This window comes from Monodon monoceros, unplaced genomic scaffold (genome assembly GCF_005190385.1).
Source record: "Monodon monoceros isolate NGI ecotype Baffin Bay Population unplaced genomic scaffold, NGI_Narwhal_1 Super_Scaffold_21, whole genome shotgun sequence".
Taxonomy (NCBI): Eukaryota; Metazoa; Chordata; class Mammalia; order Artiodactyla; family Monodontidae; genus Monodon; species Monodon monoceros.
Window position 1 is genome coordinate 89,447,709 of NW_021703778.1, and position 21,263 is coordinate 89,468,971.

The 21,263-nt window shown below is 39.1% G+C and overlaps 1 protein-coding gene across 2 annotated transcripts in view; it reads right to left on the minus strand.

Moving 5' to 3' along the window:
* Nucleotides 1–20,764, minus strand: part of SNAP23 (synaptosome associated protein 23) — a 35,956-nt gene extending 15,192 nt beyond the window's left edge. The window contains exons 1-5 of one of the 2 annotated variants that reach the window (XM_029238434.1): nt 20,663–20,764; nt 2,572–2,673; nt 1,968–2,009; nt 1,503–1,551; nt 637–754 (exon numbers count right to left, since the gene is read on the minus strand). In XM_029238434.1, coding sequence (XP_029094267.1) covers nt 637–754; nt 1,503–1,551; nt 1,968–2,009; nt 2,572–2,628 — 266 coding nt within the window. In that variant the 5' untranslated portion in view covers nt 2,629–2,673; nt 20,663–20,764. Of the gene's footprint in view, nt 1–636; nt 755–1,502; nt 1,552–1,967; nt 2,010–2,571; nt 2,674–10,364; nt 10,859–20,662 lie in introns of those variants that run through there. The other variant, XM_029238435.1, reaches the window with a different exon arrangement.
* Between the last annotated feature and the right edge of the window lie 499 nt (nt 20,765–21,263).

The following is a 21,263-nucleotide window of genomic DNA, read 5'->3' on the forward strand; positions in this document are numbered from 1 at the left end:
CTCTGTAATCTTTATTTAAATTAAATCTTCCACAGGAAATGTCTTCCCACTTCTTTCATGTCCATCCAGATCTTTCTAGTCATTCAGAGCCCAGCTCAAGTCCTATCTCTCCTATAAGATGGTCTCCAAACCAACCTTTATCAGTTCTATACCTTTAGCCTCAGTTGATATCACATGATCTAGCCCTAGATTTATATAGTTCTTACTTTTTGCTATTCTCTCTCATATAGCCAACCACATGGTAAGTCTTTTGAAGCCAGGATCCAAGTCCTTTATTCCCTTGACCATCCCTCATGTGCCTACCACAGAACATATATTTTATTAATTCTCCTTATTTGAAGGGAAAAGACACTAATTCTATCCTGCTCTGTATTACCCAGATGTATATTTCCTAACCTTTTCTTGTATTATTAAAAAATGAAATTGGGACTTGATCGAAAGGTTGATCAAATTTAAGCGATGGTTTGCAGTGAACATGCCCATTTATACAAAAAGTTTGATCTGACTGAAGGAGAAACAGCTTCACTTGATCTAACAAAGTTCCTTATTTAGGCCCTGTCATACTTATTGGGAAGTGGGGAGGGGTGTGCTCTCACTTTAGATTTATTTGAAAAAGGTCTTGATTTATCAACTCACCTATTACAGGGGCATACACAAAGGCCACAGCACTTGTTTAGTTCTGTTAAAGTCTTCTCTGCTTCTCTCATGTCTTTGTTTATTTGGTCCATGCCTTCTTCTACGCGTTTTAGTTGTTCTAAGAATAAGTTGTGGAAGTTACATTTTGTGTTACATTCACGGTGCCAACCAGAAAACGCCATTATGATTGAACAGCAAAAACTTTAACCTCGAATCCACCAATAACCCATCACAGTGACTGTATCAGGGCCAGATGGTATTACAGACTGTCCAGAATGAAAATAGTCTTTCACATACTGATCCTGGGGCACCTGGCCTCTGACTGTGGAAAGATTTGTTCTAAAGAAATTTGTATAATAGGAGCATGTGAGGATTGGTTTAGACATCACTTCTGCAACCAAATTAAGTGTACTGTGACTAGACCAGATCCCCAGCATTTCTATTATTGGATAGGCTCAAAACCTGAAGGCTGTCATAAGATTGATAAAAACTAGACCAGATTGCTCAGGGCCAAATCAAACAGAATGTTTCCAAGCCTGCCTGAATCTGACCTATTTAAGGACTTAACTTGATTTCTGAAAATGATGCAAAAATATCATAATGTCTAGTTCATGTACGACCAATACACACAATAAGCCCTGCTACATAATAAATACTTGGTATACAATGGGGTATTGTGCCCCCACCTCAAATAGGCAACAAACATGATATAATTCAAATCAGCAGAAAAGAAGTAAAATGTCACTCTTATCTTACAAAGGGAAGGTACTCCCAAAGGCTTAATTAATTTTATACACGGCTGATTTGAAAAGGCTTTCTGGCATCCTAAATCAAATCAAGAATTTCTGCCAATGACTGCAACTCACCCCCTTGTTCATCCAGCGTAGTGATAGTCTTGATTCCTGCATCCTGAGACTAAAAGAAGGGGAAAACGCTGAGAGCACAGCAAAATAAAAACAAAACAGAAACAGAACCTACAAAGTCTGAAAAACAGCAAGAGAGAATCATTAGAAACTTAAGTTTCTCAGAGGACTAGAGCTACAGAGGAAACTAATCTCCCCAAACCAACACACTTTAACATATTAACCCCCCAAAATAAGTCGCAGACTCATGGTGAATTGTCTTCCTTGTCATATTCCAATGCTATCAATTAGAAAAACAAAAAAGGCCCATTACTGCATGGTTTGACCATTTCAGCAATTGCTGGTTTCAAATAATAAAGCTTATTGATACAATACCCTTCTGATTCTTAACAGTAATTCCAGCCTGTGCTATCAGAACCCCTTCTATACAGTTACTATACTTAACTTGATGATTAAACACCTTCTTACCTCAATGGCTAAACCCAGGATTCTCCTTGTACTTTCCAGAGACTAGGAAAAAACACAGAGTTTCAGCATTCTACAACAATTCCCCCCCCCCCCGCCGCCCAAAATCTGAACACAGGCCATATTCATAATGCTACTCTATTTTTAAAGATTGCCAGCCCATCCACCTCTCCCTTTAAAACAAAAAAAGAAAGCTTATTACTATAATTTTGGTTACTTTCTTCCTACCAGATGGTCCTTAAGAGAAAATTTGGAAGGTGAAGTTAATGGGATTTATAAAAAATTTAATGTAAGCAGAAATCTAGGTATATTACACAGATATTAGAAAATTCTGTTAAAATTAAATGTCAGAATTCCTCAAATCTAGAAAAGTAACTCTTCAGTAATGACTAAAAAAAAACAAAAAAAACATACAAATTGTTTTCACTTATTTAGGTTTTTGATGAGTTGAAAAAATAAGGAGCTAGTAATGGCGCTCTAGAGCAAATGCATTCTTTGATATAAAGAGACTAGGAAGAAGCCAAAATGGTCTTCTAAGAAGGTCCTCTCATCCTTCCACTGTGAAAACTGAAAGAGAATTATTACTTATTCCAAGTAAAACCTTTACCTCATCAGTAACCTGGTTAGCCCTCAGCTGAATTTCTTCTGCTGACAGATTATCCATGATGAATTAAAACTTGATAGGTGGAGAAACTGAAATGTGGATATTCTGTAAGAATAAGGACACAAAAAACAAGTTTGTTTGAGCAAAGAGTGTATATTTATGGAATTTAGGATACTTGGAAAACACGGTAAAATAGCCTATCTTTATCCCTATCTATTTATCTGTCTATCTATCTATCTACCTATCTATCTATATTTCAGGTGAAGAAATTAAGGGTGAGAGATGGTAAGTAAATGCTTAAATGCTAGTTATTACCAGAGGTGAAACTAAAACTCAGGTTTCAGGACTTCCAGTGAAGCACTGTTTCTAATAGGAAAGTGGTCCTTCTACTTTGAGAAGGAAGGCATTACTAGAAGACAAGCTTCAAGAAACTATAAAATGAATTCCTGGTTGTACAATGTTCTTTGTACATTTTCTGAATATGGAAAAGCAATAAGGTGAAGAAGTTGAAGTTAGGTGGTGTTCCATTAGTAAAGTAACAAATTCAAAGTCCTGTGCGTGCAAAGCACAGGAAACATTGTAAAAATGTGCCAGTTGTCCAGGCTACTCATTGGAAAAAATGAAATACTTTCATTCTTAACAAGAAAAGGATAATGCTGATACAGAGAGCTCAGAAAAGACCTAGTTTTTATTAAGAGTAGACTCTCCCTGGGCTTCCCTGGTGGCGCAGTGGTTGAGAGTCCGCCTGCCGATGCAGGGGACACGGGTTCGTGCCCCGGTCCGGGAGGATCCTACATGCCGTGGAGTGGCTGGGCCCGTGAGCCATGGCCGCTGAGCCTGTGCCTCCGGAGCCTGTGCTCCGCAACGGGAGAGGCCACAGCAGTGAGAGGCCCGCGTACCGCAAAAAAAAAAAAAAGAGTAGACTCTCCCTTTCCAATTACTGTATGGTCTGTTATTTTAGTAAAGTCCCTAAGAAACTGTACAATTATTCTTCTATACTTAGTAACTTAGTAACTCATAGTAACTCAGGAATTGATCTCACAGACATTCAAACTGAAACATAAAACTTTTAATAGGTGAAGATTCCAAGAGTCCTGCCCTCTAATATTAACAGCGATACACTGTTGTATAGTATTCTTCTTTGAGCAGTCATGTGGAGTAATAAGCACTGTGTGACTTATCTAGGTTGTTTTCTTTTTATTACATTTGCTAGCTTCATTATTAAAAATTTGAAAACCAAAGCCCTTTGTCAATGACACATATAAAATTGTGGTTCACATTCTGGATTTATCCCCAGGGGACATGTGGCAATATCTGGAGAATTTTTTGATTGCCAGGAGTTGTGGGGGGGGTAAGGAGGAGTAATGTTACTGGCATCTAGTTGGTAGAGGCCAGGGATACTGCTAAACCTCCTATAATGCTCCTTGGGACAGTCCCACAACAAGAATTATCTGGCCCAAAATGTCAAAGTGCTCAGGTTGAGAAATCCTGCCATGGAGTACACTCACTGACGAGCAGGTAACTTTGTTAACTTCTTAGTACTGAACACTTGGAGGGAAAGGATTTTATTATATCTTTGTACCTCTAACACCTAACAGGATATGACAGTTCGTACCCCAGTAAATGTGTGCTGAATGAACAAATAAGTAGAAAAACAAGATGTACGCTCATTTAAGTGGATCTTAGAAACAAAGCTACATGTAATAGTAGCACAAAGCCTTCAAATAAACACTAGAACCACAAACCAAAAATTGCCATTACATGTGTATGATTTAGAATGGCCTGCTGGTCACATACAGATATTTTTAGTAACATCCGTAGCTAACCAACACTTTTATTAGAACCATCTAAACAAAAAGCGACAATATCCCATTCCTAGGACAGGAAGGCATTACATTTAGAGCCTTGTTTATAATTCTACTGTCATTGCTAACCATTTCAGGATTTAATTAAGATTTTGAGCCTTGATTAAAGACATTAATGCTCATAAAACTACTGTTATTAAAATTATTAAATTGCCAAAAGTTGCAAATTTAATCTCATAGCTTGTATGCCACAGTAGGACTGTGGCTCTGCCAAAAGGTTCATATACTAAGATACATAATCAAGATATAAAGCCCTCTCTTAAATTAAGAACTGATCATTCATTAGATGTAAGCATAAACAGAACCACATGCTTTATTACCTTGCTAATTGTTTATGAGACTTTAGCTTTAATCACACATATGATTATGCTACAGTTTCTCTTCTGTCAATCTTTCATAGTTGTAATTATAAAAAGAAAAGGAAGTTGCTTTGTACCCTCCCACCGTTTTTATATGCTTTTCCTTTCTATAATATCCCCATCTGCCTGCCCAGGCAGTCTCGTGCTTTCCCACACAAGGTTCCTTTCAAAGCCTGTCCTTCCTAGGCGGTACGCTCCAAAGTTATCTGTCCCTCTCACGTGAAACTCCTAAATGCCCCACAGAGCAGAAAGTGTTAAGAAAAGCAATACACACTAATCAGTTAGTATCTGGAAATGACATCCCGATTAGGTTTTCCGATATAGTATACTATGGGTAGGAAGATATTTTGGGAGTAAGGAAGCTCAGATCTCTCAAACTGTATAATTTTGTAATTCTACTCCTAGAAGTGATTCTTGCCAATTACAAGTCAATATTTGTTATTCTCCTAGTAAATATGAGCAAAACTCCATGTAGGTTCAAAGAGAGGCTTGAATGTAAAACTGACCTCTGTCAAACTTAAAGATTCCAAGAGTCCTTGCCTTTAATTATCAAAAAGGCAGATTAAAAAAAAAAAGGCAGATATAGCTGGGAAGCAGATGTGAAGAGTCACTCCTGGCATAGCAGTGGTGCCATGTTTTAGGACACACCTTTTAAGTGAACTCAAAGTGCTGCCTAGTACTTCTTTTTTTCCCTCCCTGAGCAGATGACACACAAACAAGAAACAGACTTCTGTAAAGTTCTCACATGTTTGGCATGCTGATATCAGGACAGAGCTGCCTAAGACTTCTCTACTCTGGATTTTTGAGGATGTTGAGCACATTATTATAGTAAATGGGAGTAAGTGAGACAAAGCAGAATTGTAAGGGGAAGGCCAAAGAGAGACAAAGAATAATACTCCCTAGGCTATTTTAGCCTTTACTAAACTGCTCAGAAGTGTCAGGCAGGGTGCAAGCTAGAACTAGCTATATAGCTTTACTCGTATTTATTATCTCCAGAAGTTTTTCTCATGCAGTCAGGAAAGGCTATCCAGAATGGTAGAGTAAAGAGAATTAGAGAAGGGGCAGGGAAGGAAAAATGAAACATCACTTGACACAAAGATTCCATTAAACTTACTTTTCTTAGGTATAACCCAATAGATTAAATATCTGTGTCATTTTCCCAATGCTCCTGGGAACTTACGCTACATGTGTGCCTTTGAGATGAAAATGCAAGATTTTTCTCATTGCCTTTACACCCTGTTTCCCTTACTATGGTTCATTTGGGCTTACTAGCAGACTCCTAGTTATCTTTCTTAATTTCTTTTCTATTATAAACCTTGGGGGGAGAGGGGAGGAAGAAATGCTCACTGAGCATGTACTATGTATCATATAACCATCTAAGTTATTTATATATGTCATTATGTCTGTTATACCACTTTATAGGTGGGGAAACTAAGGCTCAGTTTAAGTAAGTAATTTGCCCAAGGTGACTGAGTAAAGAGCAGATTTATTATTCAAGGCTGGATCAACTCCGAAACCAAGGCTAGCTCATGGTGTGGTAAATAGTCTTACTGTTGGATGTACCACCCCTTAATAAGATATGAGAACTGTTGAATATAAGAATATAGGCTAAGCACTCTACCTGATGGCTCATTTCAAAATTTCAGATACTTTCTATAGTAATACCATGAAATCTTATGTCTTCCACAGACTCAAAGATGGTTAAACTGAAGGAAGAACTAGAAAGACCAGAGTAATCATGGCTTTCATCTGTTTTATAATAATTTAGAACCTGAAAAATATCTACATTAATTTAGAAAATGAAAATAATACTACTGGGAAGAAGGAATACAAAGTAAAAAGGACTCAGAACTTAATCAACAGGAGATCCACATGTCTTCATTGATAAAAATGGAGGGATACTCAGGAAGTAATGAAGAAATAGCACTTTAAATCACTGATTCCTGAAAAGACCAATATAAGAATGATTTTATAAAGTATTAACTCAGTTTATACTGGAAGGCAAGGATTTTGCATTAAAATATTCTACCATTAGTTTCCTGCCTATTCCTTCTCTTAAAACATAGTTAATCACAATGTAAGTTGCTCTATGAGTTACACTCATACAGTTATTACTGTACTCTTTAACAGTTTGATAAAATGTGCAATTCTCTTTGGCATATTTTGATTAGACTTTCATGGCAACTAATGTATTTACAACAAGTAGAAACTTCTGTTCAGAGCAGGCTAGCACAGTGGTGAGTAGTGGGAGCTCCAGCATCCAAATTCTGGCCTCAAAAATGTATTTGTTGTGTGACCCTGGGCAAGCTACCTATCCCCACTAAAGTTCAGTGTCTGCATTTGTAAGATAGAGGTAACAGATCTATTTCAAAGGCTTTTTTGGTGAAGATTAAAAAAGATGATCCACACAAAGTGCTTAGCACAGTGCCTGAAGCATAGCTGGTATTCAAGTGTTAGCCATTATTTCAATATCATTAGGGAAGCAGAAATAGTAGGCAAAACAAAAGTAAAGTAACAATGTTAAATACGAGTGATATCAATGTAAATGCAACTGAAAATAATCGCTACTAATTAACTGTTCCATCTGAAGACTAAATTTGAATATTAAAGTTGATGATACTGTATAGGCTATACTATTTTCATGCCAGTCATGAGGCCTGTGGTTCTCCCACTTAATCAATCAGCTCATGGAAGTGATGCTGGTCCATGAAGGTTACCTTTCAGTACTGGTTAATTAAACTTCACTGCTTCTTATCAAAAAAAAAAAAAAAATCCATCAAGATGGAGAACTAAACCAAGTTTCCGGTTGATAGATACTTAGCTAGACAAATATATATAACTTTGCATGTCTAAAAAATTAAAGACTGCCCTTAAATGATTCTTTTTTTCTGGCTAAAGCTGGCAAACACAAACCACAAAAGGGCTTAGGTTATGAAGGTTAGTATATTATACAGTGAACAAAGAAGACTTAAAAAAAAAATCAAATATGTGCTATAATTACCGCAGGGTTAAAATATGGGTAGAAAAAAGTCTGGAAGGGAATCATCAAAATATAACCAATGGCTGTTGTGGTATAGTAGAATTAAGAGTGATTTTTCTTCTTTTTCCAATTTTCCAAATAGTTTGTAATGTACTACTTTTAAATTTCATACATTTATTTTTATTGTAAAATATGATAGTTTATGACAACCAAGAAAAGAGATTTATAAGATTGGAGAAAACAAGGACAAGGAATAAATTCTAGACCCTAATTCATAAGCATAATATCAATTCTTAGACTTTCCTGAGACAGATCTTCCAGTTGGCACATATTCACAGTAAGTGTAAATCTGTGGAAACATTTCTATCCACTAATTGATGATCACCCACCCCAACCATAAAAGTATAGAAATAATACAGTGGAAACATTTGTCCTAAACTGCTAAAAGTTGTTTAGAGAAAAGGCCCTTGCTACGGTTTGGCTGGGAAACATACTTCACATGATGTGGCAGGAGTGGGTTCTAATGGAGTCTGAATAAGTTCTTAGTACTTTCATGGCAAAATACTAAGAAGTGGATAAAAGAGGATCCCATAAAGAAGCAGAGAAAGTAGCTGTAATTGAGAATTTACAACAGCTCCATCCTGGAGTACAGTCAATCTTCTGTCATAGCCCCTCACCTCCAGTGTATTCTTGTTCTCTAACTTTTCTACTGACATTCAGCACTGTCAGGGATTCAAAGAAAATGTATGAAATGAGAATCCATTTAAATGAAAGCCTGGGACTTCACAGTTGGCGCAGCAGTTAAGACTCTGTGCTCCCAATGCAGGGGTCCCGGGTTTGATCCCTGGTCAGGGAACTAGATCCCACATGCATGCCGCAACTAAGAGTTCGCATGCCGCAACTAAGGAGCCTGCTGGCTGCATCTAAGACTTCGCACAACCAAAAATAAATACATAAATTAATTAATAAATAAATGAAAGTCTGTAGGATTTGCTTTAAAATAATTCGAAGTTGGGACTTCCCTGGTGGTCCAGTGGTTAAGACTCCACACTTCCACTGCAGGGGGAGCAGGTCTGATCCCTGGTCGGGAGCTAAGATCCCATATGCTATGTGGTGAAAAAACAAACAAACAACAAAGGTGGGGAAATGGGTGGGAGTACAGAGGATGCAAAGAATGGCCATGATTGCTGAAGCTGGGTGAATAATACATGGAGGGTCATTATGCTACTTTCTCAACTTTTTATTATGAAAAAATTTAAAAATATACAAAAAATATTTTAAATGGCAGCTAACTTTTTAATAATCTTTACTCACCATTTTGAAAGTCTAGATAGTGGGTAGGGGATTGAGAGGACTCTAACTACAATAGTTGATATTTATAAAGCATTATACATGCAAGACACTATTCTAAGAAATATTAAAAAAATATAAACACACACACACACATTCATTTAATCCTTACAACACTGTCTTAGTCCATTAAGGCTTCAATAACAAAATACCACAGGCTGGCTATTTTAAAAGTTCTTGTAAGGGCCCTCTTTATGATTTAAAGCACCCTCACATGGTGGGAGGGGCTAGGCACTCTCTGGAATCTCTTTTATAAGAGACTAATCCCATTAATGAGGGTTCCACCCTCATGGTTTAAACACCGCCCAAAGGCTCTACCTACTAACACCATCACATCCAGCATTACGATTTTAACATATGAATTTTGGAGGGGAGGACATACAAACATTCGACCCTAGCAAACACTGTTTAATCCCACATTTTACAGATGTACAAACTAAGGAACAGTGAGGTTAAGCAACTTTTACAAGTAGAGCCAGGATGAAACCCAGGAAGATTGCACTAGAGCATGTGTTTTCAATTACTGTTATGCATATTAGATGGAGAGTAGAGAACCACATTATCAAGTCATTCAAATCTGTAGCAGCTTTGCCCAAAGAAAAGTACAGTTGACCCTTTAACAATGCAGGGGTTACGTTAGTACTGTAGTAGGTATTTACTGGAAAAAAAAAAATCTGAGTGTAAGTGTATCCACCCAGTTTAAACCCACCTTGTTCAAGGGTCAACCTGTATACACATGAAGTCCCTGTGAGACAGGAAGGCGGCTGGGCACAACCTTTAAAAGAATAGCATTGCCACTGAGGACACAACATAAACTGGTTACATAAACTGGTTAGGTCCAAGATGGCGGAAGAGTCGACTTCCACCAGACCTTGGGCCTCAGTATACGCTCATCATAATACATCAGCAAGCTAAATGACACACCCACAGGTGCCATGACAGTTCCGAGGCTGACCATAAAAGGCCAAAAAGTGGGTGGTGGCCCAATTCCTGGAAATCCCTGCCCCTTCCCCAAAATAGCTGGAATAATCTTCCCACTCATTAGCCTATGAAATTACCCACCCCTATAAAAATTGACAACCCCATACCTTGGGGCCCTGACCTTCTGAGATGGCCCACACTCTGTCTATGGAGTGTGTATCTCTCCCTGAATAAACCTTCTTTCATTTTACTATGGCGCTCTTGAATTCTTTCCTACGCCAAGCCAAGAACCCACACTCAGCGGCCCTCCCAGCGACTCACCTGAGAGCTGGGACATGACCATCCTCTCGAGTCCCAATTTCTCTCCTGCAACACCTTGCCTTCTGCCTTTTCCAAGTTGCAAGTCTAATGCCATGCTTAAAGCACATTTTAGAGCAGTGATTCCCAGCCTTGGTTACACGTTATAATCACCTGATGAGCCTTTATAAATTTGGAGGCCAAGGCTGCAGACCACACTAATTAAATAAGAATCTCTGCGGGTGGGAACCAGGCATCAGTCAGTTTTAAAACTCTCCAGGTTTCCAATATGTGGCCAAGGTTGAAAACCACTGTTTCAGATAAAAGTTTTCATTTTTTAATATACAAACAAGTACTAATGGATGATATTCTCCCTGTTACAATTCTGGTACCTAATGGAGGAAAAATATAGATAGAGGTTAACGACAAAGGACAAGAACAACTTAGGCTTCAAAAAGTTAAACACAGAACTACCATGGGATCTAGCAATTTCATTCCTACATATATTAGAAATGAAAACATATGTCCACACAAAAACTTGTACACCAATGTTAAAGCAGCATTATTCGTAATAGTCAAAAAGTAGGAAAAAACCGAGAGGGGGATGAAGATGGCAGAGTAGCATGACGTGGAGCTCACCCTCCCCAACAAACACATCAAAAACACCTCTATAAGTGGAACAATTCTCAGGGAAAACTGCTGGAAACTGACAGAACAACTCCTATACAACAAAAGCTACAAGAGAGATCTCCACTTAATGGAGTAGGATAGAAAAAAAGCATCAGGTCAGGATCTGAAACCTTGGGAGGGATCTGGAAGGAAGAGAAGGTCTGAACGGGCAGACTCTCACCCTGGGGAACAAGCAGGTCAAGCAACAATCTGGGCATCCCAGTCCTGGGGGTCTGCGCAAAGGAGAAAAGCCCTGTTGGCTGCTGGGAGAACCACTATGACAGTATGAAGGGCTGGAGAAGAATAGATTCTACTTGGGAGGAGTGCACATTTGCTGGCCTGCCAACAATCAGGGAGAAGAGAGCCTTGCACTGGTAGCTGCCCCATCCCTGCAGATCCTGAGTTCAAAGGTGGTAATAAAAATGCTAATTGAATTAAGAAAGATTATCAATAGAAATGCAGGTCACTGTTACAAAGATCTAGAAACTATAAAAATGCACCAGTCAAAAACAGATAATTCAATTGCTGAGATAAAAAGCAATTTGGGACTTCCCTGGTGGCACAGTGGTTAAGAATCCGCCTGCCAATGCAGGGGACATAGGTTCGATCCCTGGTCCAGGAAGATCCCACATGCTGTGGAGCAACTAAGCCCACGCACCACTACTGAGCCTGCGCTCTAGAGCCTGTGAGCCACAACTACTGAGCCTGTGTGCCACATGCCACAACTACTGAAGCCTACATGCCTAGAGCCCGTGCTCCAGATCAAGAGAAGCCACTGCAAGGAGAAGCCCGCACACCCCAATGAAGAGTAGCCCCTACTCACCACAACTAGAGAAAGCCCGCGCACAGCAACAAAGACCCAATGCTGCCAAAAATTAAAAAAAAAAACAAAAAAACAAAAAACAAAAAACTTGGGACTTCCCTGGTGGTGCAGAGGTTAGGAATCCGCCTGCCAATGCAGGGGACACAGGTTCAATCCCTGGTCTGAGAAGATCCCACATGCTGCGGAGCAAATAAGCCTATGCGCCACAACTACTGAACCTGCGCTCTAGAGCCCAAGAGCCACAACTACTGAGCCCACGTGCCACAACTACTGAAGACTGCATGCCTAGAGCCCATGCTCCGCAACAAGAGAAGCCACCACAAGGAGAAGCCTGCGTACCGCAACGAAGAGTAGCCCCCACTCGCTGCAACTAGAGAAAGCCCGTGCACAGCAACAAAGACCCAACGCAGCCAAAAATAAATAAATAAATTTATTAAAAAACAAACAAACAAAAAACCCAAACGTTCATACAATGGAGTATCATTCAGCCATAGAAAGGAAGTTTACATGCTACAACATGTATGAGCCTTGGAAGCATTATTCTTAGTGAACAAAGCCAGATACAAAAGGCCCCATATTGTATGATGCTATTTATATGAAATGTCCAGGATAGATAAATCCATAAAGGCAGAAAGCAGATTAGTGGTTGCCACGGTTAGGGGGACGTAGGACTGACTACCAATAGGTATGGGGTTGTTTTGGGGTGATGGAAGTGTTCTGGAATTAGTGGTGATGGCTGCACAGCCTTATGAATATGATAAAAGCCACTAAATGGCATACTTTAAAATGGGGAATTTTAAGTTATGTGAATAGTATCTCAATAATATCTCTCAGTTTTTCAATAAAAAACAAAAAAAATGACTTAAGGTTGGAAAAAGAATAGTCAAGTAAAAGAAAAAGAAAGTATGAGTAAGAATTAAAAGGAAGATAGGAAGAAAAACATTAATTTTGTAGCTTTTCCTACGCTAAACAAGCTATTTTCTGCCACAGTGTAAAATCTAAGTTAAGAGATTTAGTTAAAATAAATGATAGTAGTTATAGAGTAGGCACCACTGAAATAAAAAACATATTTTACATTAAATGAATCACATTTCTTCTCAAGGGAGAAAAATGGTTGTTGGAAAACAGGGTAGAACAACCACATTAAGAAATACACCTGATGCCCTTCTTCATTAACTTCTTCATTCCAACTTCTTGGAATTCTGTAAACATGCCTTTCTGTATTTTTTTTTTTTTTTTTGCGGTACGCGGGCCTCTCACTTTTGTGGCCTCTCCCGTTGTGGAGCACAGGCTCCGGAAGCGCAGGCTCAGCGGCCATGGCTCACGGGCCCAGCTGCTCCACGGCATGTGGGATCTTCCCGGACCAGGGCACGAACCCATGTCCCCTGCCTCAGCAGGCGGACTCTCAACCACTGCGCCACCAGGGAAGCCCCTTTCTGTATTTTTAAAAGGGAAATAATTCCAAGTTTTCTTTCTTGTAATGAGAGAAAATAATTTTTTTTTAAACTGGTACTCCTGGCTATTATTAATAAGTATGCAAGAGAAAGTGAAACCTAAATAAGGCAACAAATTCATTATTTATATGTTAGTATATCTGAAAACACTGACTTTTGGAAAAGACTTAAAATGGTCATTATACAAGGTTAAACACTGTAATTCTCATCAATAGATCTTAAGGCTACGCTAAAAACTATGTACAGTTTAAAAACTAAAGGCCAAAAATGTGAAGGTCCACCCTATCTTAAATTACATGGAATAAAAATGTTTAAAAATTTTTACAGGTGATTTTTAAAAAATAAATTTATTTTATTTATTTATTTTTTACTGTGTTGGGTCTTTGTTGCTGCGCGCGGGCTTTCTCTAGTTGCGGCGAGCGGGGGCTACTCTTCGTTGCAGTGCGTGGGCTTCTCATTGCAGTGGCTACTCTTGTTGCAGAGCACAGGCTCTAGGCACACGGGCTTCAGTAGTTGTGGCTCACGGGCTCTAGAGCACAGGCTCAGTAGTTGTGGCGCATGGGCTTAGTTGCTCCGTGGCATGTGGGATCTTCCCCAACCAGGGCTCGAACCCGTGTCCCTTGCATTGGCAGGCAGATTCTTACCCACTGCGCCACCAGGGAAGCCCTTTACAGGTGATTTTTATTTGCCTTATAAAATAATGTATTTTCTAAATTTTTTGTAAAAATCACTTTAACATTAGAAAAGTTACAAACATACACTGGTTTTGTGTATGTTTGTGTTTTGGAACACTCTAGAACTTTGTTAACAGCAAAAGTCTATGCTATAACTACAAACCTTTGATTGATAATGAAAAACTCTAAAAGATAAAAAATGTTGCAAGCTCCAATGACAAAAGAAAAATTGATATAATAGTATTTTTCAAGCCCAGGTTATCTATGGGCATTTCAATTCTTACTCCTATACAATTAAAATTTACTTGACCACTATTTAAGAAAACAAAATGCTGATTTAAAAAAAATCAAAACTCTCAAAAGATAATGCAATATATACAAGAAAAATTTAAATATCCCTATTCTTTGGCCTTTCCCACTTTTATTAATTTAGGAGAAAATCACAGATATAGGCAAAAATACATTAGTCTCAGTATTATTTATAGTGTTAAAAACATTGAAGTGGTCTAAATAACCAGTGATAGAAATTTGACTGAAAAATTATGGTATAACTACATGATGGAATGTTATTCAGCCATTAAAAGTTATTTTTGAAGATGTGATATTCTTCCATATTTAATTTTGATCAAATACATACACATGGTTTGAGACGTCCAACAGTTCTACACCAATAAGTAGCAGTTCCCCTGACCTTCCTCTTCCCCCAAACCAACTCCTGCTCCCAGGACCCCAGAGGCAAAATTTTCAACAGTACTAGTTATTTTAGTGTTTAACTCCCAACTTCTAAATCATGCTTATGGTGTTGTTTCTTGATATTTGTCAATTTTGGGTATCATCCACTGACTTTCTACAATGAAGATATTTAGCTCTTACACCTTCCCATCCCCTCCTAGTTTTGATGTTTATCCTCACATTATAGACTGGCTGGCTTATTAAATTCTTGGCTGGAAATCATAAGTTCTAAAGCAGTGAAGAAGTGTATTTATTTACCTTTGTCTATCCCACTCAAATGTAGATGACCATAAAATCCTTCCAAGAATACTTCTATTAATCCCAAGGAACCCAGGGTTCCATGGAACACCATTTGGAAAACACCAGCCTACAGAAATTTCTGCTTAATTAACCAATTATGTGTGAACAAAGTTTCTGTTTAATTCTCATTTCAGAGAATTATCTCTAAAGAGAAACCTCAGAGATCATCTAATCCAACTTTTTTATGCTAAGAGAATAAAATGCAACTCTTAGGCTTTCTTTACACAGTCGTTACTGGAGAAGTGGCAGGGGTTGGGTATACTTCTTGGAACAGACTTGATGATAGCTGAGAAAGAGAAAGCAGAGGAGTGTGGTCATAAGAGGGCAAGCGAGACAGAGGTCCAGCTGAAGAGGAAAACTATAGGCCAGGGCTGTCAGAAGAGAATTGGTAAAAACTACCATGTAGCTATGGTGACCTCCCCAAGGGAGCTGAAAACTTCCTTTTGCTGACAGAGAGCAAGGAGGAGTCAGCAGCCTACCTAGTCTGAAGGTGTGGAAGAAAGGAATCCTGGTCCTAGAATTCATCTCTCTCAATACATTCCACAAACATTTTTCAAGCATCTACTATCAAGTAAGGGAACATATTTTGATGCCAAGAAAATTACCTTTGTTTCTTTTGCAATGTTTATTTTATGCTACCTGCCTCCAAATATATACAGTTTTCCTTTTCACTTAAGTTTTCTAATTGTTTTATGCACATAAATTCTCTCTACAAGACTATCGTCTTCCTAGCCTGAGGCTAAGACCATCTGAAATACTGTCAAGGCCTAGTTGGGTTGAATATGATTTCAGTTATAATTCTCCTGTGACTAAACTTTCTACATCCAGATAAGGTGAGATAATTTAATAAATTGTGTTGAATGAGCATAATGTAGTGGTTCATAACACAGACTCCGAGGTCAGATAGACCCTGAGTTCATCCTAGCTCTGGTACCTGGGCAATTTATTTAACATATTCAAGTCTCAGTTTCCTCATTCGTTAGGATTACAGTTCTACCTCTCAGGGTTGTTTCAGAAATAAAATTAGTTAAGGTATATAAAGTGCTTAGCACAGTGCCTAGCACAGAGCAAAGACTCATGAAATGACAATTACTAATGAACTGCTCATTTTCACTCATGTTATTTGTTATGTTCTCTGTGGCATCTGACTCCTGGTATCAAAATGTTTGAGAAGCTACTCAGAAAGTTTCCAGGTAAACTTAGAATCAGAGCCAAAATACTTGGATGGTTGGGATGAATATTTTATTCAGGTTATTGGAAGCCTTGTCAATCATCCTTACCTCACACGTGGTATCTCATGTTGTGAGTTATTAGGTGCCATTCCAGGTGCCTAATAAAGTACTAGTATATGCACAATACACCTAAGCAGCTCTTTTTTGAAGACTCTTAAACATGAGTAATGGAGAATAAATGGAAAGAATAGAAAAAAGGATTACAGAGAACGAAGTAGAAATTCAGATATGAACCATCACTTACTGCATAAAAGAATTTAGTTTCTCTTTAGAAATATATTTCATTCTTAGATTCCACTTTTAATATGGAACGTTAAAAGTGTTCACACACAAAGAAGAAAGGAAGGAAGAAAAAATGTTCACACTTATACTCACAAAGTACAGGTACATGGTATTCCAAAATACTCTAAACATTCTAGGTTAGGCCAAAAAGAATACACGCTCTGATTAGGAAATTTAATTCTTCCTGAAAGCATTAAGATGAGATGAGAGCCTTATTTATGTTAGGGTTCATTTCTTCCTTCTACTTCCCCCTATAGGAACAACTTTAGCAATTCTTATACCAAAGCCCCAAAGCTATGCAAATAGAAGAAGTACACCTCTGAATCATACCTATTAAATACCTTGGTTTCAAAGACCGCTGAAGCACATGAATCAAGACAGAAATCATACTACTGAGGGAGAAAGTGCCACTAAAGATCACTAACCAAAAAGATCAAAATTACACTTCAGTTTTACAGAAGCACCTATTATAACTTAATTGCTTGATGTCCAACACCTAGTTTTCAAGTACTGCTCAGCCTTGGAACTTCTGCAATTCTACTCTAAGTGATCAGGATATAATCCTGGGGAGGAAGATCTAGGTGTGATTATAATTAATTATATTGACCACGTCTAAAGGAAAGGCCGTGAGAACAGAAAAGGGATGATCTATATGAAAGATAAGGAGGCTCAAGAATGCAGCAGTCGTTCCCCAGGGAAGAGAGACGCAGTCTGGCAGACATAAGTATGGAATCTGCCGGGGAAATACCAAGTGTGAGGTGGGGAGGACCAGCATGGCTTTACCTTGCCTGAGAGAAATATTCACCTAAACCATCCAAGTATTTTGGCCCTAATTCCAAGTTTACTTAGATGCTTTCTGGTAAGTTTCTCAAATATTCTGATGGGAGGAGTCAGGTGCCACAGGCAAACATAAGCATTCAGATCCCTGGAAAGGAATATCCCCCACAGCAGATGGAATGGCATTCTTGTTTATACAAAAAGCAATACGGTGTAGTGGTTAAGTAGCCAGTATTTGGAGGCATAATGGTTTCAAATCATGACTATTGCTTACTTAACTTCTCTGTTCTTCAGTTTTCTCATTAAATGAGAATATAATGCTTACTTCAAGTGTTGTTATAAGGATTGAGTTAATTTATACAAAGCATTTAGAACCCTGCTAGAATGTAATGCTAACTAAAACTATTATAATTTTTCATAATAATTATTAAACACCTCTCAGGATTGTGATTTGGGAATCAAAGCACAATCAACTCTAAGAAAATTGTGATTTTGGACTATTAAAGAAGTGCCACAGGGAATTCCCTGGTGGTCCAGTGGTTAGGATTCGGTGCTTTCACTGCTGGGGCCTGGGTTCAATCCCTGGTCAGGGAACTAAGACCCCATGAGCTACACCACACCGCCAAAAGGAAAAAAAAAAGAAGTGCCACAACGTAGTCATGCAGGAATATAACGTGTGTATGTATGTGCCTGTGTACAGAGGGGGCAGGATGGCTTTAAAAGGCAGGTAGGAGAGAGGTTATGACAGGCTTATATCCTATACCAATAAGTTTGGATTTTATTTTATAAGTATCAAGAGGCAGTCTAAAGGTAATCTCAATTGTCAAACCTTGTTAAAATAAATGTTAAGATTTTAAGATGAGGGAATTCCAGAAAAACATAGTGAACAGTGATTTAAATATTTTAGTAGCAATTCGACCTAAGCTGAAATCAAAACCAAAATGTCAGTGACTTAAAGGACTGCAAATGGAATCCCATCTCCACCCGCCAATATTACAAAAAGAACAGTAGATGCTGTTTCCTGGCTCCACAATCCACTTCCTCCAATTGTTAGAGGCACTGGATCCATCTGTTCCAAGCCTCTACCCGCCCAAGACAAAGAAAAAACCAGTCCTTGTCATCTACTTCTCTGTCAATCTACAGACCTGGAAACAAAATATGGCACTGGAATAAAAAGTTCAGCACTCTTAGATGCAAGCAACATCATATATTATAAATGTTAACATATACATAATGCAGAGTACAAACACAGTTAAAAAACAGATTTCCAGAATATTTAAGACAGAGGAACACACAGGAGGAAAACAAAGCACCTTAATTCAGAGGAAACAAAACAAAAGGCAGCTGATTTCACACAAAAATGTCAAAGAGCACACATCCTCTTTTTCACTTTTGCTATTCTAATCTACTTTCATCTGGTGAAACCAGATAAGTAAGTTTGTTAGAACTGTGTCACAATAATGAAGGCCATCATCACAAGGCTCACAGAAAGAACAAAAAAAGAAAGAAAGGCTCACAGAATTTTGGAGTCCACTGGCCTTAGAGTTTAGGTAGTCCAGTCTTCACTTTCTCTTAAAAATGAGTAGATTAGGCCCAAAACAGTTATTTCCAAAGTGCAGAGCAAGAACAAGAAATTATTTTAGTTGTTATACAAGCAATACTTATGCACTTAATACTTATGTATTTATTATAATATGTACTAGAAAAAGTTATAAAATATAGCAAAACCGTGATTTCACAGATTATCACTTTGGAAGACGGTAATGTTTAAAAGAAAGTCTATTAAAATTTGATGTAAAATAGTAACACAGATGATCTTCTAAAATGCATAATTTATGATGGTGGTATGGTTCATGCCAAGTGAAGTACCATAGCTGTCCCATGAGCAACAGGACCTGTTTGTTTGCTCTCCTCTTGGTTCAAGGTTGTGTTTTGAATGATTAGAAGAGATGTGACCTTTAGTTCAGTGAGCTTGTTACTAAAGTTGATTTAGAGTAAAAGAAACAAACACTAAGATGCATACAGAAATTCTACTGTTTGTAGGAAAGAGTATAATATTGTTAAGAAAATAATGGCACAGTAAGTCATTCCTATTCTGGAACTAAGATAACAGCAATTTTCTAGTGCATACTCACATACCACAAGCACCCAAAAAAAGAACTCTAGCAACACTGATAAATATTTAAGTTATAGGTTGTTATATGATCATTTTATTTACTTTAACATGACCTGTCGAAGGAGCAGGGTAATGTAAGAAGAGGTTTTTCTAATATCAATATTTGTTAAAATTTATATGAATGTGTTTCTTCTCATTACCTCTTGCCAAAGGAATGAATGACCAGTGATCACTGGATGCCTTTGGCATCAACTTTACTGGTGGCAGAAATATTAATATTTTTAAATTTTACTATGAAATATTTTAAGATTAGATGTCAAAGTATTCTTGCTAATGATGTCTCATGAATATCAAGTGTGGTATTTTCCAGGCAAGACAAGAAAGTGGGAGAACCATTTCTATCTGGTCATAGCTGCAGTATTTCACCCGGACATCTGAAAACCAGTCTTAATGGCACCAGGGCAGATGGAGTAATATCACTCTCAATTCTCGAAATATCTGCTACTAAGAAGCTACATTATTTTCACAAGGCAAAGGGAACACTGTCAGAAGCTGCCAGTGTCCATAACTCTCCTCTCCCAATAGCCCCCACCCCTCCCCGAAGTAGATGACAAGTAGCAAAAGGCAAAATACTACCCCTTTCTCATCTTCTTTTCCTAACTTTGACGACTTTCGGTTTCCTCTAACTCCCACCTGCCTTTCCTAGTATTGTGGTGACTAACAATGAAAAAAAGTCCCAGGTAAAATAGTACTTTCCAGGACTTTCCCCCCGCCCCCCTTACTCCGTGGAATTCGATCTTTTACCCACCCTTTCCTTCGTGTGTCTTCAGTAAAGCCGTGAGGTAAGAATGGACTTTCCTGGAGAGCATGGACTCCCCAATGCCATGAACCTCAGAAACCTTCAAACAACTAGTTCAGAGTTATCTGGTCACTGTGGCCACCATACAGTCTATTAATCCCGATCGCAGCAACACTGCGAGGGTGGGAGATGAGGGAGTGGGAGTTTACCTCTGCTAGGTTTCAAGGAAGGGTCCAGAGAACCACCATCTCTCCACCCTTCCTCCTCTAGCCCCTAGATAGTCTCCAGGCACCTCACGTCCTCGATCCGGGCCGGACCTGCCCAGTCGGGGCCAGAGCGCCCGCTCCTCCCCTTAAGCCCGACGCCACCAACTTTTCAACCGTCACGATATACTCTTTCTCCCTGGGACTATGATCACAATCTTCACTCGGCCAGCTCGTTCAGCCCCACTCCTGGAGACTCACCAAGCAGTTCCGGCCACTCCTCTCCGGCCGCGGCAGCTCGGACACCCGCAGGCAGGAATCCAGGCTGCACCCCAGCTGCGGCCTTTTTGCGCCTGCGCTCGCCGGACCCGCGCGCCTGCGCATTTCCCCGGCGCGGTGGGCGCGGACACACCCCTGAAGCTGGAGCCAATCACCGTGCGGAAGCTTTAAATCTCCCTGCCACGCAGGCGGAGAGCCTGGGGACTCGCCCGTTAACCGGATAATTCGAGACCCGCGCGAAGTTGGGAAGTGTTCACACAGCAAACATTTACTGAGGGCAAACAGTGTGCCAGGAACTGTGCGGGATGAACGCTGAGGAAAAGAAGGCGAATAGAATGCCTTCCCTGCCCTCTGTCTAGATTTGGGAGAAAGATATGTAAACAAATTATGGTGGACTGAATATAATGCTTGACATGTAGAAAATCCGAGGCGCTGCTGGCGCACAATGAACTAAGCGCTTTATTCTTAGGGGTATCTGGAAGGGTTCCCGGAGGAAGTGACTTTTGAATCATGAAGGATAAGCAGGAGTTCCCCCGGAAGTCCGGGAGGGAGATAGAGATTTCCAGACTGTGGGCACTGGAGA